Source organism: Chroicocephalus ridibundus, chromosome 1, assembly GCF_963924245.1.
Source record: "Chroicocephalus ridibundus chromosome 1, bChrRid1.1, whole genome shotgun sequence".
NCBI classification, from domain to species: domain Eukaryota; kingdom Metazoa; phylum Chordata; class Aves; order Charadriiformes; family Laridae; genus Chroicocephalus; species Chroicocephalus ridibundus.
Window position 1 is genome coordinate 219,874,287 of NC_086284.1, and position 23,482 is coordinate 219,897,768.

The 23,482-nt window shown below is 64.0% G+C and overlaps 3 protein-coding genes across 7 annotated transcripts; 2 read left to right on the plus strand and 1 right to left on the minus strand.

Moving 5' to 3' along the window:
* Positions 1-775: 775 nt before the first annotated feature.
* Positions 776-4,791, minus strand: ARF5 (ADP ribosylation factor 5). The gene is made up of 6 exons (XM_063323781.1): positions 4,660-4,791; positions 4,461-4,541; positions 2,923-3,032; positions 2,459-2,530; positions 1,499-1,624; positions 776-1,354 (listed from the first exon to the last, which is right to left on the minus strand). Exons 1-6 carry the CDS (start codon positions 4,724-4,726, stop codon positions 1,268-1,270), a joined length of 543 nt encoding a protein of 180 aa, XP_063179851.1. The 5' UTR covers positions 4,727-4,791; the 3' UTR covers positions 776-1,267.
* Positions 4,792-5,035: 244 nt separating this feature from the next.
* On the plus strand, positions 5,036-14,245 carry GCC1 (GRIP and coiled-coil domain containing 1). Its single transcript, XM_063323782.1, has 3 exons — positions 5,036-5,113; positions 6,449-7,507; positions 8,800-14,245. The coding sequence occupies exons 2-3, from the start codon at positions 6,461-6,463 to the stop codon at positions 10,102-10,104; spliced, it is 2,352 nt and encodes a 783-aa protein (XP_063179852.1). The 5' UTR covers positions 5,036-5,113; positions 6,449-6,460; the 3' UTR covers positions 10,105-14,245.
* A 518-nt stretch (positions 14,246-14,763) lies between these two features.
* On the plus strand, positions 14,764-21,894 carry LOC134510457 (uncharacterized). 5 transcript variants are annotated; one of them, XM_063323785.1, is made up of 11 exons: positions 14,764-16,988; positions 17,196-17,259; positions 17,539-17,679; positions 18,590-18,688; positions 18,860-18,915; positions 19,019-19,159; positions 19,368-19,410; positions 19,722-19,802; positions 19,887-20,040; positions 20,612-20,682; positions 21,620-21,894. In XM_063323785.1, the coding sequence occupies exons 1-11, from the start codon at positions 16,462-16,464 to the stop codon at positions 21,773-21,775; spliced, it is 1,533 nt and encodes a 510-aa protein (XP_063179855.1). In that variant the 5' UTR covers positions 14,764-16,461; the 3' UTR covers positions 21,776-21,894. The 5 variants fall into 5 exon arrangements, with proteins under 5 accessions (XP_063179855.1, XP_063179856.1, XP_063179853.1 ...); XM_063323786.1 differs by having other exon boundaries at positions 14,764-16,274; positions 16,945-16,988; positions 19,722-20,040; XM_063323788.1 differs by having other exon boundaries at positions 16,237-16,274; positions 16,945-16,988; positions 17,570-17,679; positions 19,722-20,040.
* The last annotated feature ends 1,588 nt before the right edge of the window (positions 21,895-23,482 follow it).

The following is a 23,482-nucleotide window of genomic DNA, read 5'->3' on the forward strand; positions in this document are numbered from 1 at the left end:
TGTAGCCCCACAGGGACAGCTTGGGGGGGACAGCCAGCACATCCCCACAGGGACAGCCTTGGGGACAGCCAGTGTAACCCCACAGGGACAGCCTTGGGGACAGCCAGCGCATCCCTGCAGGGACAGCCTTGGGGACAGCCAGCGTAACCCCACAGGGACAGCCTTGGGGACAGCCAGCGCATCCCTGCAGGGACAGCCACCGCAGGGCTCACGATTTCGCAGGGCAGGCAGCTTGCGGGTGCACCTTGCCGGGCGACCCCCCCCCCCGGTGCCACCCACACGTGGCACTGCCACCGCCAGTCCCCAGGGATGCTCCGCGCCTGCTGCCTCCCCCCAGCCGGCCTCGGGCTCCCAGGACCAGTCTGCTCCCCCTTCTCCCAGTGCTCGCCGCCAGAGCACGGCCGCCCTCGCACTGGGCTTTGCCCAGTCCCACTAATTACAACCCAATTAGCGCTCCTGCAGCACGTGGCCTGAGCCGACCCCGCAGGGCTTTTTTCCCCGGCGTGGCCCCAGCACAGGCACCATGCGGAGGCAGCACCCACCCCGACAGCACCCTGGGGCGGCTCTAAAACAGGCCAGACCCCCCTCCTGGTACCAGGGGATGAGGAAACCGGCTCGCAAACGCATCTCGGAGGCTCTGCCCACCTCCTCTGCGCCCAAGCATCGCGCACGCAGGGTTTTATTCCGGCCCAGAGACGCTGGTGGAAGACGCACGTCGGGGAGGGGGGCTCTAAGGTGGTCCCCACAGGCAGCCAGAAATGCGCCGGGCGCGGGGTACAAAGTGGTGGAGTTTAATTACTTGATATACAACAGCACGTCACGCAGCCATACGCCCCCTCCCCGAGAGAAAGAGAACTATAAAGTTTATCGAAGGATAAAAAGGGGGGATCCTTCCTGTCCCGCAGCCCAGGGCTGCCTCCCAGCCCCGCTCAGCCCCCGCCGCCGGCTCTGGGTGAGGAGCGGGGACGCTCGGGGACATGCCACCCCGGCAGGTCCGGGCAAGCTCTCGCAGACAGCACATGCAGGTGGGGAGGGCGGCCAGCACGCAGCGCTGCCGGGGCAAAGGCAGGACACCACTGAGTGGAGCTGCCCCAAGAGTCCTTGAGGTTCAAGTCCCACCAGATAAACACACAGAGACGAGGCCACTCTGGGGAGAAAGGACAAAACCACCCCGCCCCCCCTCCCCAAATAAAACAAAGAAAACCAAACAAAACAGCAGTTGGAAGAGACGTCCCCGGCTCATTCGGTCCCTGTGCCGCCGGCCCGGCTAGCGCTTGGAGAGCTCGTGCGATAGCCAGTCCAGCCCGTCGTAGAGCCCCGTGCCCTGGGTCGCACACGTTGCCTGCACGTACCACTGCAAAACAGAGGGAGATGGAGAAAACAGCTCTGGGCTCTGCAGATCGCCCGCCCGCTGCACCCCAGGAGCAGCCCCGCAGTCCCACGGGTCCCTCCCGCAGGGACAGGGACGGGGACGGGGACGGCACCCCTGGCCACTCACGGTCCTGCTGCGCAGCGTCTGCAGCCCCAGCTTGTCGGTCAGCTCGCTCACCGCCATGGCGTTGGGCATGTCCTGCTTGTTGGCAAACACCAGCAAGACGGCATCCCGCAGCTCGTCCTCCTGCAGCTGCGGAGGGAGTGGGGACGGCTGAGCCGGGGGCGGGCGGGGGGGCTCTCGGTGAGCCATCGGTGACCCCCCGCAGCACCGGCACCCCGGCAAGCGAGACCCGGGGACAGACCCAAAGCGCCGAGGGCCCTCCAGCTCCTCCGCTCACCTCCAGTGTCTTGGCTACCCTCCTGTCCCCATCATTGCCCGGAGGCCTTGGCGGCACTGGGATGCTCTTCCAGGAGCACCCATGCCCTTCACTGAAGGGACGCCCACGTTGGAGCGAGGGGCTCCAGGGATGGGGGGGACACAGCGACCGCCGCGGAGACAGTGCAGGAGAGGGGACATGACGCTCCCCAAACAACAGCAAGCGAGCAGCGGGCATCGGCCCGTCCCTTCTCCCCGCTCTCGGGCTGTGACACACTCTGCTCTGCGCCAGCTTCCCTCCCCAAGGATGCTCTGTCCCCACCCGGGCAAACGCACCGAGGAATAAACCGCCTCCGCCTCGCAGGCTGGCTTTCGGACATCGTTTCTGGATGCTGCCCCCCCTCCGCACACGCCCTGTGTGCGTGGCTAGCAAAGCCCTGACTAAATAAAACCCAGAACCGCATTTTCTCGGCCATTTTTCCCCCTCGCAATTGCCCCCGATCGCTGCAGGTCCAGCCTCTGCCTGGCAGAGCCATCGCTCTGGGGTCTCCAAGCCCATCTCCGGACGGATGCCCCCGTCGTGGGCAGAGCCAGGTCTCACCTCGCACCCACCCGGGTGCTGCTGCAAGGCCGGGACAGCGAGAGGAGGGCGCTGGGGGACCCCCCACCTCCCTGCCAGACCGAATCCCCTCCCCCCCCATCACTCACCATCTTCTGCAGCTCCTCGGCAGACTCCTGCACTCGCTCTCGGTCGTTGCTGTCCACCACGAAGATGAGACCCTGCGGGAGAAGCCAGGCTGGGGCGGGCAGCTTGCGCCGAGAAGAGGGGGACGTCCCAGGTGGGCTGCAGGTACGCCCAGCCAAGGGGGAGAGCGGCCCCACTGCCCACCCAGGCCCCCCCTTGCAGAGCCAGAGCACCCCGGGGACGGTGCTGCCCCCTCAGCTGCTCCTCCTCCGGACCCCTCTGCCTCGCTTCCCTCCGACGGGGTGATGGGGCAAACACCCACACGCCATCCCAGTGCTCCCAGTGCCACCACTCCAGGGACTGGGATGCACTCCCTGCCACCGCTCACACACCCAGCTCAGGCAGGATCAGGCCACAAGCCCCGGGGAAGCCCAGGGCTGGCCCCGCCGCGGCTGATGAAGTTTATCCCTGCCCTGACGCCGCGTACCTGCGTGTTTTGGAAGTAGTGCCTCCAGAGGGGTCGGATTTTGTCCTGGCCGCCCACGTCCCAGACGGTGAAGCAGATGTTCTTGTATTCCACCGTCTCCACGTTGAAGCCTGCGGGGGGTGGGGGCGGGGGGGCAGGAGGGGCATGGGCAGAGGGTGCCACTGCCTCTGGGTACAGCCGAGGAGAGCCTGGCTCCATCTCCATCCCACATGGGATTTACACACATGGATGAGACCCCCCCGCGCCATCTCTTCTCTTGTACTGTCCTCGTACGAAAGGTGCTCCAGCCCCTGCACCATCGCTGTGGCCCCGCACTGGACTCACCCCAGCACGTCCCCTCCTGCTGTGGGGAGCCCAGCACCAGACCCAGGACCCCCAGGGGTCCCAGCAGAGCTCAGCAGAGGGGCAGGAGCTCTTCTCCCCACCCATCCCACCCCCCACGCCCAGCGCAGCCCAGGGTCTGGTGGCCACAAGCCACAAGGGCACACGCCCGGTGCTTGCTCAAGTTGCCCCCCACCAGGACCACCAGGACCTTCTCCCCAGAGCAGTCTCCAGCAGGGACCAGGGCCTGGGGCTGTTCCTCCCCAGGGGCAGGACTTGGCACTCCCCTGGACAGCAGCACAACCCTCAGGTGTACAACCACTCGTCCCTGCTCGGGGCCACCTGCAAGCTTGCCGAGGGTGCTCTCCCCCCATCACCTCGGTCACTAATGAAGGTGTTCAGCAGCGCTGGCCAGCGGGTGACCACAGGTAGCCAGCCTCCCTGACCCAGAGGCTCAGCCCATTCCCAATCCACCCCCACCAGCCTTGGGAGATGCTACGGGAGACGGTGCTGAGCACCCCGCTGGGGGCTCCGTGCCGGGATCTGGCAGGAGAGCACCCTGTCCTGCCTGCTCCGCTCGGGCAGCCCGGACCCACGCGCTCTCAGCGACCTCCTGCCCACGAAAGCGCCCTTGTGCTCTCCGGACCGGAGCCAGACCATGCCGGAGTAATGGCACTGGCTCCGTCTTCATCACGGCGGGGCAGGCGCAGGTCAGGGAGGGTGGTCTGTGCCCATGCCCGTGCTGGGGACCACAAGGGCTATTTTGGGGTGGGAGCCGTGCTCCTCACCGGGCACAGCCCGGTACCCAGACAGGCACGGGGTAACGGGAGGGTAACGGCTAGGACAGGGCATCGTGGCGTCATGTGGCACATCTCACCCCAGGTGGCCCCCAGCTGATCAGGGCGCACCGGTGGGGGGGGACCCTCGGGAGAGCGGTACCCGGGTGGGCACTAGGGCCTGCGGGATGGGCGGGGGGGGGGGACCCTGCCCGGTGCCAGGTGTCAGAGGGAGGATGGGGGGCTCTGCCCGGTGCCCAGTGCTCGATGGGGGCCCTGCCCGGTACTGTGTGCCCGATGGGGACCCTGCCCGGTGTCTGCTGTCAGAGGCAGGGTGGGGGGCCCTACCCGGTAACCGGTGCTGGCTGTCAGCAGCAGGGTGGGGGTCTTGCCCGGCACCCGGTGCTCAATGGGGGCGCTGCCCGGTGCCGGGGCACTCACCGATGGTGGGGATGGTGGTGACGATCTCACCCAGCTTCAGCTTGTAGAGGATGGTGGTCTTGCCGGCAGCGTCCAGCCCCACTGCAACGAGGAGGCGGTGTCACCGGCGCCGGTTACCGGTACGTGCCCCGGCCTCATCCCCATCCCCATCCCCCGCCCGGCCCTGCTCCCCGGCCCTGCTCCCCGCCCCCGCGCTCACCCATCAGGATCCGCATCTGCTTCTTCCCGAAAATGCGGGAGAAGATGGCGGAGACCGTGAGGCCCATGGCGGCGGCGGCGGCGGGAGGGGACGGGAGGGGACGGGACGGGCCGGCCGCGCTGCCACCCCGCTGCCTCCGCGCTCCGCCGCGCCGCAGGCCCCGCCCCCCGCGCACCGGGACACGCCCCCACGGCGGCCGCGCCGCACCCTGCACCGCCCGGCCACGCCCCTCGAGGATAAGCCACGCCCCCGCAGCGGCGCACCGCCCACGCCCTCATGGGAAGCCCCGCCCCTTCCCTTGGATGGCCCCGCCCCGCTGCGCTTAGACCCGCCCCCTGACCTCACCCCTACCGGCGCCCCGGCGGCCCCGCCCCTGCCCGGCGGAGGCGCGTGCGCAGCGCGCGTCGGCGGCAGGGGGCGTCCGGCGGAAGTGGCGCGCGGCGCCGGCCCGGAGGTAAGGCCTGCGGTTGCCTTGGAGACGCCCCCGCCCCGTGGGACCACCCCCCCCTTCCCCTCCCGTCCCCCCGCCGTTCCCCCGGACCCCCCGCCACCCCCCCGGACCCCCCGCCACGGCCTTACGACCTCCCGCGACGCCCTCGGATCCACCCGTGACCCCGCCCCCGGGTCCTCCGCCGCGGCCCCACGGCCACCCGCGACCCCCGCATTGCCCCCCCTGCCCCACAGCCCCCCGTGCCCCTCCACCATGGCCCTACGGCTCCCCCCTCGTCCCAAAAGGCCTCCCCGCCCCACGGCCCCCGTGCCCCTCCGCCACGGCCCCACAGGCTCCCCCCCTTGCCCCACAGGCTCCCCCCTCCACCACCGCCCGCCGTGCCCCTCCACCACGGCCCCACGGGACCCCCTCCCCTGCCCCACGGCCCTCCCCAACTCCATGGGCCCCATCCCACCGTCCTCCCCGTCTCTGCCCAAAAGCCTCCTCTGCCCCCCAGGCCCCACAGACCCTCCTCCCTGCCTCACGGCCCACCCCGCCCTATAGGTCCCCCCTGCCCCACGGTCCGTTGACCCCACCTGCCCCGCCCCCCCCCCCCCCCGTGCCCTTCCACCACAGCCCCACAGTCTCTCCCGCTCTCCCCTCCGCAGCAGCCCTGTGACCCCTCTGCCACTGCACCGCAGCCCCCCTGCCTCAGCGGCTGCCCCCAGGCCCTCCCCCCACAGCTTCGCCCCCCCTGACCCCCACCGAGTCCCTGTCCCACCCACACTCGCTCCCCTCCCATGAATTCTCTGGACCCGGGTGCTGACACCTCACCCCTCCGCGGCAGGTCCTCTGCAGTGGACCCCCCCCCAGCTCCGTGACCTACCATGGGGGACCCCTGAGAGCTGGGGCCCCCCACCCCGAGCTGGCGGCGGTTGGATTGCCTTTGCAGCAGGCGGCGGCGCTGCTAAGGGATAGGCCAGGGGGTTGTTTCTCTTGAAAAGTAAAAATCGAGCCATTTACGGATGTAAACCCCCCCTCACTGACCCGGGGGGGGGGGGGCGGCGGCAGTGGCAGATATTGATGTACGGGGCGTTAAAGCATTTTCTCTGCCTTGAGGCATCCGAGTCGTAGCAGGAGCTCGTTTCCCCTCCGAGCAGGACCTGAGCCCTGCGGCCCCTGGGGCGTGCGGGCGCTTTGCGGGGTTCAGTGCCTGCTGACAGATGCATTGCAGAGTCGTGCACCGCGTGGTGTCCTGGGGGGGTTCGGGATGGGGGTCCTGCTTAGCCGCCTGCTCCTGCCGATCGCAAACCTGCCTTTGCTGCTCGTTTGACCTTTGTGCTGGTTTTCTCCTTTCAGCTTGCATCAATCATGGAGAAGTTTGGCATGAACTTTGGAGGGGGCCCAAGTAAAAAAGATCTTCTGGAGACTATTGAATCGCAGAAGAAGCAGCTTCTTCAGTACCAGGTTCGGCTGAAGGATGTCGTCAGAGCCTACAAGAGCCTACTCAAGGAGAAGGAAGCCTTGGAAGCCAGCTTGAAAGTATTGTCCGTGTCTCACGAGGCGGATCTTGGCCTGAGCGGTGCTCAGCCTGTGTCTGTGCCGAACTCCAGCTCTTCCTTTGCCGATTCTGCTGATGACAGGAGTTCGGTTCACAGTGAAGATAGCGCGGGGACAGCTACCAGTGCAGACACTGCTGCCAGTCTGGCCAGTACCAAGGGTGAACCAGGGCCTGAGGATGATAAGCCCACGGCTGCCGCTTTCTCTCTTAAATCAGAAGAGACGAGCGGTTCAGAGAGCGGCATCAGCACGAGCAGCGGGGATGTGTCATCTGCTGCTAGCGAGGCTGATAAGAGAGTCCTCCAGCTGAAGACCCAGCTGGCCACTTTGACCAGTGCTCTGTCAACAGTCACGCAGGAGAAGTCCCGCATGGAAGCCTCCTACCAAGCGGACAAGAAGAAGATGAAGCAGGACCTGGATGACGCCATTAAGAAAGCAGAGGACGAGACCGAGAAGTTGGAGACGGAGCTGAAATCTGTCCAGGAGCAGCTCGCCGAGACCAAAGCCCGTCTGATCACGCAGCAGCACGACCGAGCCCAGGAACAGGCTGACCATGCTGTCATGCTGCGGGAGCTGCAGAAGCTGCTGCAGAGCGAGAGGACTTTGCGCCAGGACGCGGAGCTGAAGCTGGAGGAGACCAGGGAGGTGCTGGCCGGCAGGGCGTGCATGGCTGACCGCGCCGAGGGGTACGAGCTGCAGATCAAACAGCTGAGCCAGGAGGTGGAGGACCTGAAGAGAGAGCTGCAGGCTGTCCAGGAGGAGAGCAACAAGCCAGACCCCCGGATACAGGATCTGCAGGAGGAGATGGCCAGCCTTAAGAACCACTTCCACGTGCAGCTGTTGCAAGAGATGAAGAAGGTAATTCCTTGTCTGGGCCCTGGAGCAGCTAACTCTGGGGGATGTATCGGCAGCGATTGGGGCAGGGTTTGAGGCTGGAGGAGCACAAACTCCCCTTCCCAGTCCCCCAGAGTCCAAGAGGCTTGAAATAAATGAGAGCGTCATGGCTTTGTTTGATGGGATGATAGTCCCTGAGGAAAATAAAAGCTGTTTGTGATACAGCGTCTAAGCCATTAATTGGGGTGGGGACCATTGGATTTGGGAGCAACCTTTGTGGTGACCGTCCTCCACAGTGTCATTTGGCTCTGAACATGTTACTGTCTGGTGTGACAGTGGCCGGGCTTGGGAGGAGAGACACTTCCTCTGCCCCGCGATGGCAGTGAGTGTGGGCTTGTCTCTGTAAGTGCAACGCAAGGCACAATTACAGGAGTTTATAAAAACCAACCTCCTTCAGTTGAGCTCGGAGCGCTCTAGGAAAGAAGGGCTCTAGTCTGTGTGCGTGCAGGGGGAGAGCGAAGAGCTGGAAAGAGGGATGTGGTGGAAAAGGGGAACCCGTGTGACTCTGCGGGTTGTGGGTAACGTGCTCAGGGGTTGGCACCAGTAACCGAATTTCCATCTGGAAACGCTCCAGAATGGGATCTTCCTCATCTCCTTGCAGTCTGGAACAAGTTTTCTTCTTTCTAATCTGAAGCATCAGACTGGTTTAGCGCAGTTCACCCCTTTTTCGGAAATGGTCTCCAACAGCTTCTCTCTGACAGAGGTGAAGGTGACCTGGCTCGGGCTGTGGTTTAGTTCGTGGTGGTGTTTGTCAAGTGCTGCCGTTGTCCAGAGTCAGTCGGATCTCAATAGCTGTAAAAACTGGGAACACCAGGTGTTTGCTGTAGCTATGCAGAAACCACTGAATTATGTTATCAGTGCAACAAAGCATGGGATTTAAGTAAATTGCAGTTAGATGCGAGAAAGCTTTAGAGCACACACGTGTTTTTAAAAAAGTCCTGTAGCAGATTGTGACGTGAGTTTGCTGCTTCCCACCCCTGCCCCCGCACACCTACAGCAATGCAGATAACGCTGGTAACGGGAGCCCCACAGGGCAGGGAACAAAAGCAGAAATGCTTTTAGTTTATTTTATCCCCAAATAAACAAATACCCAAAAAGGCAAGTCAGTGTGGTGGCTTGTGGGGGATTCTAGGGGAAAGGCTGGCCCTGCCCTTGTTTGGAGTGCAGCAGAGCAGAATTGAGCCCCCGTGTGAAGCGCAGACCTCCTGCCCTGAGCGTTGAGCTAATCTGTCCCTCCCGTGTCTCTCTGCTCGCAGACTGCGCAGGCGGAGGAGCAGCTCCGCCAGCACGCCCAGATGGAGGAGCGGCGAGTGGCCGACTTGGAGAGCCAAGTCTCCGAAGTGTCCGAACTACTTGGCACTTACGAAAAAGCCAAGCAGAAAGACCAGGCGGTCATTCAGAAGCTAAAGGACCGCATCGTGCAGTTGGACCTGGAGAACAAAACCCTGGCCATCGCTGCCTCCAGCCGATCCCCAGTTGATATTCACATAGAAGAATCCAACCTCGATGTTAACGTTCTGAAGGATAAAATGGAGAAGCTGAAGAAGCTCTTGCAGGCAGCAGCGAAGAAGAGCCAGCCCGCTCTGGACATCGAGAAGCTGTGTGAGCTGGAGCTGCCAAAGGGCACTGAGACTGGGGATGGTGAGAAGGCCACTGCTTTGTACTATCAGCAGGAGCTGAAGCAGCTGAAGGAAGAGTTTGAAAGGTACAAGATGAGGGCACAAGTGGTTCTCAAGAACAAGTCGGCCAAAGATGGCAATCTGGCTAAAGAACTGGAGGAGGCTCAAGAGCAGCTGGCTGACCTGAAGGAGAAATACATTGTGCTTCAGCTCTCCTCTGATGAAATGGAGAAGCAGCACCAGCAAGACATGGAAGCCAAGAAGCAAGAGTTGTCCCAGCTGCAGCAAATTCACCGGCAGGAATTAGAGCGATGCCAGCTGGACTACAGGGAGCGGGCGCTGAAGCTGGAGGAGGAGATGCACAAACAGCGGGACCGAGCACTGGCGGTGCTGGCAGAAAAGGACCAAGAGCTGGAGCAGCTGAGATCTGTCACGTTGCCTTACGGGCTTCAAGGATCCAAAAATTACCTAGCGCCAGGCGCTGACGTTACTAGCAGTGACTCACCAGGTAACGATTCCTCAGAGATGCTCCCCCAGGCTCTGCATCTCTCTGCTGCCAGCGAGCCCACCTTCTTCTTGTACGCGGAGCAGCTGGCTCGCAAAGAAGTGGAAATTGTGGCGCTGAGGAAGCAGAAGCACAAGCTGGAAATGCAAGTTCACCAGCTGCAGGAGAAAATCTTGGTTGAGGAGGAGAAGCACCGGGAAGAGGTATCCGCACTTCAAAGCGAAATCGAGAAGAACTTCAGAGACAGGAGCAGAGAGGGAGCCAACCTGGAATACCTCAAGAACATTGTCTATAGATTTTTGACGCTGCCGGATTCTCTTGGTCGCCAGCAGACCCTAACTGCCATATTGACTATTCTGCATTTCAGCCCCGAAGAAAAGCAAACGATCACAAAACAGTCGGCTCAGAGCAGCTGGTGGCTTTCTGGGAAGAGATGAGGCGGTAGCTTTTATTCCTAACCGCTTTCGCACAGTAACAGGTTTCTGATTATTAACTAAGACCACTTCACTTGCGGTGTAACCTCTTTCCAGCCGTGCAGTGGAGCAGGGAGCTCTCAGCAAAGAATTGGGCTTAACCTAGTGCTCTCAGCACTCGTTTACAGTAGAGTTGTGCCAACCGCTCCACTAGGGTCACAGTGCCGTCTTGCCCTCTGGTGTGAGAACTTGCTCTGAGTTGGAACTTGATTTAAAAAAAGAAGAAAAAAAAAAAGTGAAGATACTGATGCTTTTTTAAACACAGTTTTAAAAAAAATCCCTACCTGTCAGGCGTAGGATGAGGAGCTCTGTCAGGGTGCAACTCTCTTGTCTCTTCAAACACCAGACAGATTTAAAGGTGAGGGGGAAGCACTTAATATGGTGCTAAAATAGCATAAGACAAAAGAGCTGAGAGCCTGCAAGAATGATGAGTCTTAACTGCCAGCGTCATCCAAATGCAGAAAATCTTGAGTGATTTCTCAAAAGTTGGTTTTCTTTTTTTTTACCTAGAGCCAAATTTATCCCAGTGGAGGCAGCAGCTCCTGGCAGCACCGGGGACTGTCGGGTGGCACAGTGTGTTACGGTGTGTGACATTGCGGACTAGGGATACTCGTTGCAGTTATTGGTGTTTCCCGGGAAGGAGGAAAGGTATCCCAAGCGTTTAACAGTTTGAACCGCTGTAACTGCAGTGCTGCCAGAGGGGTTCCCCACCAGCGTCACGCCAGCAGGTGCCGTGCAGCAGTTCTCTGGAGCGGGTGTCTGAGCTTTCTCACGCTCTCTGCGATGGGAAGCAGGCTGTCGCGGAAAGCAAAGTGAGGAAAGGCTGCAATAGGCACGTTGACCCTTCAGGCAGTCATTTTCCGAGCGTTTGGGAGTTCTGGTGAAGTTTGGGTTGTTCCGCGATGTTGGTTTGGGAAGCAAGGGGTTGCTCCTGCTGGGATGGAAGCAGCAGCGAGGGGCGGAAGGTGACAGCTCTGGGGTTGGTGCGTGCCCTGGGCTTGCAGTGAAGACTGTGAGGGTGAAGGCCTGGCCGGCTGCCGTGTGGACCTTGGTGTTCTTGCGTAACTTCCTTGCAAGTCGTTAAGCGTGGCAGGAAGGAAGCCAAAACGTTTTGAAACACCTCTGGCTTTGGCGGAGCGCAGTCCGCTCCCCGCTGGCCTTCCTGCGTTCTGCAGTTGTGCTCCGGGTCCGCCGACTCCCGGCTGCTTAAGAGCCAGGACACCGGAGCTGAACGCCTTGGCTTGCTGGGAAAACGGCTGAAATAGGCGTTGTGTGAACGGCTGCAAGACTAAAACCACGACAGCGTGTGTTTTGAACGTTAGTGGGGTGTGTGAGAAGGGTCGGGGCTGCAGGGAGCTGCGGCGTGCGGCTGCGAGCGCGCTGGGGGAGCTGCCTGCTCCTGCCCCCCGGCTCGCTGTGAGACCAGCGCCAGCACGAGACGACTCCTCTCCCCTCTGCCACAGCAGGAACCTGACGCTTGTTGTTTGAGCCCTGCGCGCGGGTGCCTTGAGAGCCGACAGGCTGGAGAAAGGGAACGCGCCGTTTCACCCTCAAAGCCCAGTTTTGGCTGGTCGAGGGCAGGCTTTGCCCGGTTGCCTTCCCTTCGCCTGCCATCTCGCCCCGCCAGGCTGGTGGTTGAGACGGGGGAAGCAGCCACCCGCCTACAGGGACAGGCTGGGTTCCCCGGGGACCTCCCCAGCCGAGCCCCTGGGTGCTGGGGCCACTAGAGGGCACCCACTGGTCGCCCAGTCCCCGGGACCCAGGGGTGCAGCATCCGTCCCGCTGCAGCCCCCCCGGCACTGCCCGGACCTGCTCCCCTGGGACGGGCCCTGGCTCTGAAAAGCAGCACACAAGCAAAGCAGCAGAGCGGCGTGAGAGGGCTCAGTGGCCGAGCCCGGATCCTGGCTGGTTGGTGTGGCCGGGGGGGCAATGCCGTATCTCGGGGCGGCTCACACGGGGGCTTTGGGCGGTTCTGCGGGGTCAGCAGGGCGGGTTTCCCTGTCCCAAACGGTGTCTGCTGCACTGAGCTGCTCCTGGGGACTGGCACAGGGTGCCAACGCTTTCTGTATCGAAGGGTATGCAAGGTCAGGAGAAAAAAACCAAGTGTGTGCCAGCCATTGTGTGTCCGGTGCCGCCTGTTGGCATTAAGTTATCCGACATGGGAAGATGGAGCATCTCTGCGAGGCCGGCGGCGCTGTGCTGGCTGGCTCTCCTGGAAAAGCGCCCATCGGGAAGTGTTTGTGCTGATATTTAAATGGTCACTACTCTCTTAAAACCAGGGAGGGATGTTTTGCTTCCAGAGATGCTGGGTAGTTGCCTGCAGCCCTGGGAACCGGCTACTCCCAGCTGGGCTTTTACTGAGGCTTCTAGAGCTTTCTCATCTGCGTAGGCAAAAATCTCACTCGAGTTTTGTTTTCATGCACCTGCGTTGTTTTTAATTAAAGCTTGGCTACTAAAACACAACTTCCCAGTCCCAGAGCACAGGGGAAGCGTTTGTAAACACGGGCATTAAGTCTTGTTTTAACAATCCCCAGGTCTCTCGCGAGTCCTGGGGCCGAGTTAACGAACAGGTTGGTTGAGCAGCTCTCCGTGCCGAGGCGGAACAGCCTGGGCAGCTTTTTGGGTGGGATGCTGCTCTCCTGGGCAGCACCGTTTCGGCCGGGTTGACGAGCCGTCGTTGTTCCAGCCGGACGAGCCCCGCTGCTCAGCACCGTCTCTGCTGCTCGCTCTTGAGCGCACGGTCCTTGCGCCGGCCGCAGCGGTGCAGGTTTTCTCGCAGGGGTTTGTCGGGCTGGTTTTCTGGCAGAGGAAGCGGGGTCTGCGAGGCCGCAGGAGCCGAGCGGGGCTCCCCAGCCCACGCACCTTTCCTCTGCAATCCCCCTGCCCGGCACGCGGGGAGAGCTTTAGCTGCTGGGCGGGACGGAGTCCTTTCCCCTCTGGTGCTGTGCCAGCAGATCCTCGTCCTGCCAGCGGCCAAGTCCCTGGAGCGCGCTCCACAAATCCCACCTTGCTGAAGGCAAGGGCAGTGCTCCGGCTAATGCAACCCTTGGTGCCAATTTCTCCTCAAAAAAAAAAAAAAAAAAAAAAAATCCTCAGGGAAAAAACGCCCCGGGCAGAGCCTGTGGCTGCTGGAGGTCTGGGGAGGGGATGGCAAAGCCAAGCAGGCAGCAGTTCCTCGTGCTGGCGTGGACGTTGCCCCTGCGCAGGATCCGTGTGCCGCTCTGATGGAGGCAACTGGATGGACGTTGGAGAGTTTGTTCCAGGGAGCACGTGGTCTTGGGCTCCTCGGCTTTGAGATGCTTCTCAATGGTACGAGTGTTGGCTCAGCCAAGGGATCTGCCGAGAAGAGCCTGGTCTCTGGTCCCGGTTTGGAAAGATTGGATCAAGTGGTGCCTCTGAAACCACAGGGATGGCTCAGAATCTTACCCTGCAGCAGCAGGAGCCGTTCCCACAATGCCCGAGGGTGATGATGGTTCCTCCTGCATCGTCTTCGCTGCCCGCACTGCCGGGCGATCCCTGCTCTGCCTTTGCCTCCTGCTCTTCAGGAAGAGCCTCTGGCTGGAGAACGAAGGCACCTGGCAGAGATCCCGAGTGGTGGCGGGTTTCGTGACGGTCGTCCCATGCAGCAGGACGGACTCGGCTGTCCCGGGAGCACTGTGAGGTGGCTCTTCCCCACCCACAGGTCCGGGATCCTCCTGGGGCAGGAAGAATTGCCAGCCAAGCTGGAAGGAGCCCGGCGGGCGGGGAGGGTGCAGCAGGGGCGGTGACGGTGAAGGGACCAAAACGGGGTCCAGCTGGGACCATGCGGAGCCGCTGCTCAGTGACCAGCGGGGTTTAAGGAGCGTCTCCTCGCCTGATGGAGGAAAAAAGGAGCAGCTACAAAGGAGGTGGCCGTGGGGGAACATCTCCAGGAGCTGCCAAAGCAAGGCCCTTTGTGTTATTGTTGATCTCGTCCAGCTCTCCCAGCGCGATTCCTTCCTCTGGGCCCCTCCGGCCCCTCTCCCTACTCCTCCTTCCCTCAGACCTTCCCCCACCTCCCTCCCGCTCTCTTCAGTCAGCCGCTGCCCCTGAAATAAAAGTGAAAAACACCCCCTTTGGAGCCTGACTCTGCTCGCTGTTTGGTGACCTCCGGTTCCGTGTCAGCCCCGCCGGGGCCGGCTGCCGGCGTGTGCTCACACAGCACTTCGCGCCCGGCCTCCCTCGGCGCTTCACAGCCGGCAAGGCTCGGTGCTGCCGGCGCTGCCGCGCTTTGCCGGGCGGCTGAGCCCCTCGACACGGTGCTGGGGTCTGCCAGAGCCGCCGGCCCCGGTGTTCTCCTCTGCCAAAACTCTGCCTGAACAGACGGAAAAAAAAAACCTAAATTATTCGGCTTGTGAGTTTGACCCGTTGTTGCTGTTAGATCATGGGGAAGCACGAGCGTCTCTGGAGGTGCCCATGGGCCACCACAGGGGGGTACGAAACCCCCCACTCTGCCTTAGGGACGGCAGTGGGTGACAGCCCGTGGCGGCCAGAGGTGCTGCGTTCAAGCACAAAGCAAAGGTAGTAGAGAGAAGGCTGGGTTTTCTGGGTTGTGGTGATTCTTGTCGGCACGCTTGAGTGAAAAATCATTTTACAGCAGGGGGGGGGGTTACTGCTGGGACCTGGGGGGGGCTCGGCTGGGCCTGGGCAGGGCTTGGCTCAGGGAGATGTTTGCTGGCTCCTCAGAACCTCCTTGGTTTTAAAATGATCAAAAAATAATCAGAACCTTTGATTTCCTGAGGCCCCTGTGGGTACAGGCGTGGAGCGTTGGCATTCATTCCTGTACCCCCAGTCCCCTTTCCGTGGATGCGGAGGAGTTGGGCACCGAGAGCTGCCCCCGACCCAGCCCGCCCGGCTGCTGGGGCTCGGCAGGTCGGGGAGAGGCAGTGCCACCGCCGCGGGGTCTGGCTCTGCCCCCGGGGGTCTCGCCCCCATCGCTCGGGCGGTGCTGTGCCCTCAAAGCACTGACAAACCGCAACGTGTTGTGTTTGCTGCTGGTGTGTGAGAAAAGCCCTTCCCTTGCCCTCGGCGGAGGCTGGATGGGTTGCTGGGGCCGGGGGGACGCGGTGGTGCAGGCTGCGGTGCTGGGGCAGCGCGCTCGGCCCTGCTGCTCCCTTTTCCCACGCTGGGTACATCTCTACCAGCGTGCCGCGCGTTTCCGCGCAGCAGCGTGCCAGCTCCTGCCGAACGCAACCTGCTCCTTTGCACCGTATCTCAACTCCCCGTGCCGTCGGGGGCCGCAGCCACGGTTGCCCTCCCCGGCATGGTGGCATCCTGTCCCGGCTGGCACCTCTCCCCCCGCCAGCAGCATTTCTGCTGCTCTCGGCAGCGTCTGCCGCGCACGTGTGGGCTTTTCCTCCCAGAGCTTCCTGCGGCGAGCAGACGGTGGGGCCGCGTCGTGGCCGCATCCTGCAGAGGCACCTGCACTGAGCCCTCCTGTCACCCCGCTCGCCCCCGGGCTCCTGGTGTGGGCAGAGCGGCCCTACCGCAGCACGCTGGCACCGTCTGCTGTCTCAGCACTTGCCAGGGCGCTGGGGTTGCTTGCACAGGCTTCCTCTGACCCCTTTCCCGTGCCTCAGTTTCCCCTTTTTGCACGGAGAAGTCTGCCTGCGCCTGTAGCAGCAGCTGCGGGGATGCCCGTGCGCCCTCGCTGGTTCGCAGCGAGCAGCCGGGAGGTGCAGGGGATGGAGAAGGGCCACGCTCGCGTCTGCACCCCCGGCGCCCCCGGGGAGCTGCACCTCTTGCTGTGGCCTCGCTGCCCGGCGTGCGAGAGGGAGGTGCGAGGGAGGCGCGAAGGAGCCCGCCGCGCGTTCGCCCGGGTTCTGCGAGCACTGGGGGCTGATCCCCTCCCTGCTCGCACATAGCAGCCTGCAGGGCTGAGGGGAAGCTCCTGCCGCCCCGGCCGGGCAGGTTCCTCCGGCTGCGCCGCGGCCGTGTCCCGCAGACAGGGTGTGGAGCCAGCCCAGCCGGCAGCGGCTGCGGGAGCTGCGCCGGTGCAGCCGGACGGACCCCGGGCTGTGCCCGGTGGCAGAGAGGAGACGGGCAGGCTCTCAGGTCCCAGCCGCCCGGTCATGGCGAACGAAGAGGAACAGCCGTCGGCTCTCTCGGATAACCAGGTAAAGGCGTGTGCCTGCGGGAAACCCTCTGCGGAGAGCTGGGAAAGCCGCTGCAGCCCCTGCTCAGGCCTCCCCTGCCTGTGCCGGCCGAGGGGGCTTCCCTCATGCCGGAGATGGGGGCAACGCCGTGGGGTTGCCCGGCCCAGGGCTTTGCAGGCTCCTGCTCGCCCAAACGGCGCTTCCCAGGATGGCTGCTCCTGCTCCGCTGTCTCTGTGTGACACACCGGCCCTGCAGCCGAGCCGTGGCTCCGGTTCCTCCGTGGCAGCCCCACACAGCAGCGCAGCCCGGAGCGGGACGCGGCTTCCCGGCACTCCCCAGCCCCAGGCGAGGGAAAGCCGGGCGCTGCGGCCGGGGAAGCTCGGGGGGATGCAGCAGGGAAACCCCCTCCTGCAGCCACGGCCGAGGGGCCCGTCCCGTGCAGCGGCACCGCGGGGCTGGCAAGGAACTGGCCACCGGCCCCTCCGCTTTGCCCAGCACCAGCCAAGGGCTCCCGGGCACAACCTCTCGGGGAAGACACGTTTTTCCCTCGGATTTGCCCACTCTGCGGTGACAGACGGGCACCGGCCGCCCGCTGCTGCTTCAGCCAGGGATGCCCGAAGCCCTGTGTCCTCCCGCGCCCTGGGGCAGCCGAGGCTCCCGCTGCGGCTCCTCTCAGTCTCTCTCCCTCAGGTCTTCGCGCTGACGTGCATCTACCTGCCGGCCTCGCTGCTGAGGTGGGTTCTGCCCCCGGCCCTTCGGCCGTGGCTGGGCCCTGCGGGGCTCAGTAGGGAGGGGACCCCCGCCCCTGCCAGCCCCTGCCCGTCTCGGGGGACACGGAGCGCAGGATCCCCACCGGGATGGGTTCAGCTGGGAGCCGCCGTGCTGGGGCACCGACAGCTCTGCTCTGCCGGGACATTAACCGCCAGCCCCGTCTCTTCCAGCCTCCTGGGCAGTGGGTCGGTCCTCGCCGTCACCTCCCGGCAGAGGCGATGCTGCCACATCCAGGTGGGTGCCACTGGCTCCCAGGGGCACAGGGATGGGTTTCGGACCCAGCTAAGCCCCAGGCAGAGCCGGGCCAGCACCGGCTGCTGCACGGTGGGGCTGGAGGGGGGTAGGAGTTGCAGGACGCTCACACCAGCCTCCCCAGGGAGCAGCTGGTCCCAGCTCCGCTCCCAGCCAGTCTGGGGAGGGACATGGCGGTGGCAGCTCTGCAGAGCCGGGGAGAGGCCGCTGCCGCCAGGGTGACGCTGTCAGCCAGAGCTAACGCTGTGTCCCGTCCCCCAGCTTCGCCCCCTTTTCCTCCTCGCCCTGGCAGATTTCCTGGCCGCCGCCGCGCTGCTGGGCACAGCCACCATCCAGCTGCTGCCAGCCCGGCTCTTCATCCCGGCGTACGCTGCCTGCCCCTACGGACGGATGCTGGCCACGGTAAGGGGGTCGCCTCGCACCACGGGGCCGGGCACCCCCTCCTGTACCACCGGGAACAGCTGAGACCCGGCTGCGGGCTGGAGTGTCCCTGGGGAGCTCCCGGCGTGGGGAACTGCTTTTCCTAGTGAGAAACGGCTCCTCTTCCCCCGTCACTGTCCGGAGCCACCATTTCCTTGGGGAAATATGCCCAGCGTTTCTGCCCACTGTTTCTCCCCAGCCCCAGTGAGGAGAGCACCACGTCCCCCCCGCCAGCGTCCCCCTCACCCCCGCCGTGCCCTCCCCACAGCCCTGGGATGGTGAGCCCAAATGCAGCCTCTCACGTGCCCCAAAGCACGGCAGAGCCCGGTTCTCCCCGGTGCCTGCGGCTCCACCGGCTCCTCTTGCCCTGCCTGGGGCATGGACCCCGCGGCAGGCAGTGCCACCAGGCTCGTCCCGCTGGCGATGGGGCCTTTGCCTCAGCCACGCACAGGGACAGGGACCAGAAGGGGCTCAGCACCGCGGGGTCAGCTCTGCTCCGCTTTGCGCATACCAGCCCGCCCGGCAGCGTAGCGCACAGGGCGACCATCACCGCGGTTGCAGGCCTGCTGACCGGGCACAGGGGCAGAGCCCTGTTCGTGCCACCTAGAGCCCAGCACGGACAGACAGACCCAGGTGGTGAGTGTTGCTGCCACCCGGTCCCCCTCCCCGGGGTGGGCACAGGGACGGCACGGGGCCATAGGATTTTGATGCCGCATCTCAGAGAGCTGCTCCCGTGCTGCGCGGCTGCTCCCGGCACAGCTCTGCTGGGGGGACAGCGGGGACGTCGGGGGGACAGTGGGGACGTCAGGGTGCAGAGCCCGAGGAGGGACGGGGGAAGGTGCCTTTGGGACGCTGGGTGCAGCAGGAGCCCGTTCTCCCTCTCCCCTCCCAGACCTTCTACGCGGTCTCGTTCCTGATGGTGGTTGTCTACGCGTACGAAGCCTACCGCACCGTCCAGGGCTGGAGAGCCTGGCACGTCGCAGCTCTGCAGGTCAGCGGCCCCCAGCCGTGGTGCAGCCGAGCATCGCCCTTCCCGCACCCGGGGAGCAGCGGGGGGGATCCGAGGGCAGCCCCTGTCCCTGCACGTCAGTGGCTTCCCCCGCAGCGGGTGGAGCGGGGCTGGAGCCTCAAGCTCCTGTCACCGGCGGTTTCCTCCCTGCAGGAGAGGAGCAGGTGCCTGGAGAGCCTGTGGCAGGGGCTGCCCTACATCCTGGCCTGGTAGGTGCCAGCCGCCGGCCCCGAGCCCCCCCTGCACCCCGAGCAGGGCTGCGGCGCAGCGGCCGCCGGGACGGACGCGCTCACCTCCGCCTCTCCCTGCAAGGCTGGTGCCGGCGCTCACGCTCCTGGGACAGCTGGTGGCCCGCGGCACCTCCACCACCGACATCGCCCCAAGGCCCATCGAGCCCGTCGTGCCGTGGAAAGGCAACCGCTCCCACGAGACCTACAGCCTTTACTGCTCCAGGTACCCCGCTGCCCTGCCACCCCGACGCCGAGGGGGGAGCCGGGGGTGGGCACCCCCTGCCTTCCCAATGGGCTTGGGCACGCCACAGCCCCTGCAAGGGACGCCTCCGGGTGGTGGAAGCTTTGGGGTGGGGGAAGGAATCAAAAAATGCCCCAGGGAGGATGCTGTGGCATTAGGGGACTGCCACCAGCATCCTCTGTCCTTGCAGCTGCCTGCTCCTCATCCGCCGTGCCCAGGATATCTGCTTCCAGGTGAGTGCTGCCGGGTGCCCGTCCCTCCCACCAGTCCCTCTCCACGTCCGGCAGCCCCCGACCCTGCTGCCCAAACGCTGCCAGGGGCAGGGGGGGCTCGGAAGGACACTGAGGGGGCAGCGGGTCCATGGTGTGTGGGCAGATGCTGACGGAAGGTCGGGGCAGGGGTGTCCCTGCTGGAGCCGGGGCAGAGGGGCAGCTCCCAGCCCCGGCGCTGGCTGCTCCGGTGCCGTGGGGCTTGTGGCGCGGCTCAGCCCTGCCCCTGTGGAAGGAGCCGCTCGGGTCCGTTTTGATTTCCCACTGCCTCTCAGTACGTAGGGAGGAAGGACGTGGGCCTGGAGGGGAAAATCATCTTCTTCTTGTACCTGCTGCTGGTGCTGAGCTGCTGCACGGTAAGCCATCGGCACGGCGGGGCAAGCGCGGGGCCCGGCCGCAGCGGCCAGCGCGCCCCGGCCAACGCCGCTCCTGCCGCCCAGCTCCTGTACCGCAGGGTGAAGCTCCGGTGCCGGAGGAACGCCGCGGAGCCCTTGCTGACCCTGGAGAAGGACGGCTTCGCAGGCAGGAGCATCCGCAGCGTCAGCAACGTCTCTCACTACTTCCAGCTGGTTTTCCTGCTCTGCTGGGCTCCAGGCAAGTCTGAGGGTGGGGACGGCGCGCAGCTCCCGCAGCCCCGGCAGGCAGGAGCCACCGCAGCGCCTGCTCCGGCACCTTTGTTCCTGGGCTGAGACAGCACCCAGGCGCGAGAGAAGAGGCTGAGACCGAGGAACTGCCCAGCCCCCGGGCGTCTGCAGGCCCTCATGGCTGGGCAGACCCAGCACGGGAGGGCAGCCAGCCCCGCGTCCCGCCGGCGGCTGGTTTAACCCCCCCGGCTCCTACAATGACAGGCTTTTCCGGCAGCATCTCCTGAGCAGGAGGGTGGATCGTGGTTGATGGAGCTGTCTTTACTCAAGCTCTCGTCCCTTTGGGAGCCCATTTATGCTTTCAGCCTCACGGGAACCCGTGGCGATGAGTTCCCCGAGGTCCTTGGGCGGCGTGTTGGGAAGGACCCTGTTGTGCACGTCGGTGCTTGTCCCGCGTAGAGCCTTGTGCCATGGGAAATAGGTCGTGACGGGAAGAGCCACTTGGAGAGGGGAACTCCCAGTGAAGCAGTCTCAGAGAGAGGGAGACCGAGGTGTGTCCTCCTTTTGTCTTCCATCCGCAGCCTTCCTCCTCACCCTCCTCTCCTTCACCAGCATCAGACCTGCCTCAGTCTTTGTCCTCTATGTTACTACGGTAAGTAAAAACCTGGTTTCCTGGGCTCCAGAGCTGGGATATTTGTCCCGATCGGATGTGTCAGAGGTGATGGGGTGAAGAGAGCCCGGTGGGATGGTGGGGCTGGGGAAGGGGGGCTCTTCCCCCTGGTTTGGTGGTTGGCGTTTCGCTCCTCAGCTCTGCCCAGGTGTTTGCCTTGGTTTGGTTGACCACACTACGAGGAAGGCCACCTCGTGCCCTTGTGGCCAAGAAGGCCAGTGGTCTCCTGGGCTGCATTAAGAAGAGCGTGGCCAGCAGGCGGAGGGAGGTCATCCTGCCCCTCTGCTCTGCCCTGGGGAGGCCACGGCTGGAGCTCTGGGTCCAGTTCTGGGCTCCCCGGTTCCAGAAGGACGGGGAACTGCTGGGGAGAGTCCAGGGGAGGCTCCGATAGTGCTGAGGGGACGGAGCATCTCTGCTGAGGAAGGGCTGGGAGCCCTGGGGCTGTTCCGCTGGAGAAGAGCAGCCTGGGAGGGATCTCATCAGTGCTCAGCAAGAGCTAAAGGCAAGAGGACGGGGCCAGGCTCTTCTCGGTGGTGCCCGGGGACAGGACAAGGGGCAACGGGCACAAACTGGAATATTATGTTTTGTCCAAATATGAGGAGGAACTTCTTTGCTGTGAGGGTGGCAGAGCCCTGGCCCAGGCTGCCCGGAGAGGTGGGGGAGTCTCCGTCTCTGGAGACATCCCAAACCCCCTGGACGCGTTCCTGTGCCACCTGCTCTGGGTGACCCTGCTCTGGCTGGGGGTGGGAGGAGATGGTCTCCAGAGGGCCCTTCCAGCCCCCACCACCCTGTGGCTGCTGTGTCCCCCTGCCTGTGCACTCGGAGGGGCCAACCCCGCGCCTGCGGAGGGCGATGGGGTTGGCAGCCCAGGGGCAGGTACAGGCAGCGCTCGCCGCTGCCCGCCCTCTCTCTCCCGCAGGCCCTGACCGTCTCCCTCCAGGGCTTCCTGCACAGCTTGGTCTACGGCTGGATGAGGCGAAACTTCCGTCAGGAGGCGGTGGGCGAGAGACCCTCCCTGCGGCGCCCCCACGGCCTCAAGGCTTTCTACGACGAGTCGCTGAGGGCCATTCCTTAGGCTGCCCCCTCGCCCGGGCTGCCCCGAAGCCTCGGTGGGATTTGCGCATCGCTGGCAGCCCCCCGCAGCCCGGCCGGAGCTGGGCAGGGTCTCTCTGGACCCTTCGTGCCTGGGAGGGTCGGAAGAAGGCACAGGAGGCGCGGGCAGGTCTCCGCCAGCGCTGGGGGCTGCGGTGGGGCTGCGGTGGCTCTGCCCCGGTGGGAACCCCCCCCGTAGCCCCTCGCTGCTGGAGGCAGCCCGGCTTCCCACCCCCCTGCACCACCCAGACAGCAAAACCAGTCACGGCAGGGGAGATGGAGGTGGGACGGGCTGGAAGAAGGATGCTCCTGTTCTACACCACCAGCGACGCGGCTGTTGGCAGCAGCAGGAGCATTCAGGTGCCGCGGGAGGAGGCTGGTGGCACACAATTTGGCAATCCCCAAACCTTCCAGCAACCGAACATCGACTGCGACTACCCCAGGGAAGGTGACGGCTCTTTCTGGTTTGTTTGGGCTTGTTTCGGTTCCACGTTCTGCCAGGGAACAATCCCAACTCCTCTGCGGGGCTCGGGAGAAGGTGCTTACAAATAAAGGTATGATGGCTGAGGTGCTCCTGGCCTTTCCTGCTGTTAGACAAGGAACAAACGGGCGGTTCGTGCCTCTGTCCTGCCTTGGGGGAAGGTTCCTGGCCAAGGCCACATCAAGAGAGATGAAGGAGCCATGGCTGGGGATGGTTCTGCCCCAACGGCCTCCTGCCAGGCCCCAGCTTCTCCCCCATCAAATTAAAATCAGCCCGAATGCTCGCTCACACCACCTCGACTTCTGGGGCTGGGAGCGCTCAAGCACCATCAGCCTAAGTGAAAACAAGCCCTCAGGGGGTGGTGGTGGGGTCACGCTCACCCCCATGGTGTCATCAGCTGTCACAAACGTCACCAAAGAGCACTCGGAGACCTCTGGCTCAAGGAAAATAGCCCAGGGCAAGAGCCGAGGCGCCACAGAAAGCTGCTGAGGCTGGGGATGGAGACGGCGCCGAGCTGGGCTCAGGTACCGATGAGCAGGGGGGTGCGAGAGCCCACGAGGCTGCGGTGGGGTGATGGGGGGACCAGGGGGGCTGCCACACGGGGGAGGGGGGACCATGGACCGACTGGGTGCTGGCTAGGTAGCGGCTCCTTCCAGCGTGCCTACTGGAAACGTCCCATCTGCCACCCATCAGCGTGCTGTCTGGTGACCGCTGGGACTCCTGTGCCACCAGAAATGGAGGTGAGGAGGGGACAAGGCCTCAGAGTCATTTAGGAGTTGGTTACTGCCAGCGGCACAACGCAGACGTTGCTGGGGGAGGACGGGGACCAGGTCCCAGGCTCCGTACAGAGACGTGAACCAGGACTTACGAAGGGGCCAGAGCAGAGAAGCCTGTTAGCAGATGAGGGCGGGTAGAGGGAAAAATGGACGGTGCGTGGAAGCCTGCGTAGGAAAGAGAACAGGAGAACAACGGGGGTGATCTGCAGGAAATAGGATCTGACCTCCTTGCAAAGGAGGAATGCAAAGCTGAACATGCCCAGCTGAGAGGAACAGCACCTGAAGGAGCGTGTTTGGGCTGTTGAGGAACGGCTACAAGACGACGGAAGGGTGAGCCGGTGGCTCCTGAGCCCTGCAGAAGACAAGGGTGCGCGCTCACGCACCGACCCGGCTCCGGGCACAGCCTCTGGCCCCCGGAGCTGTGTTGGTGGAG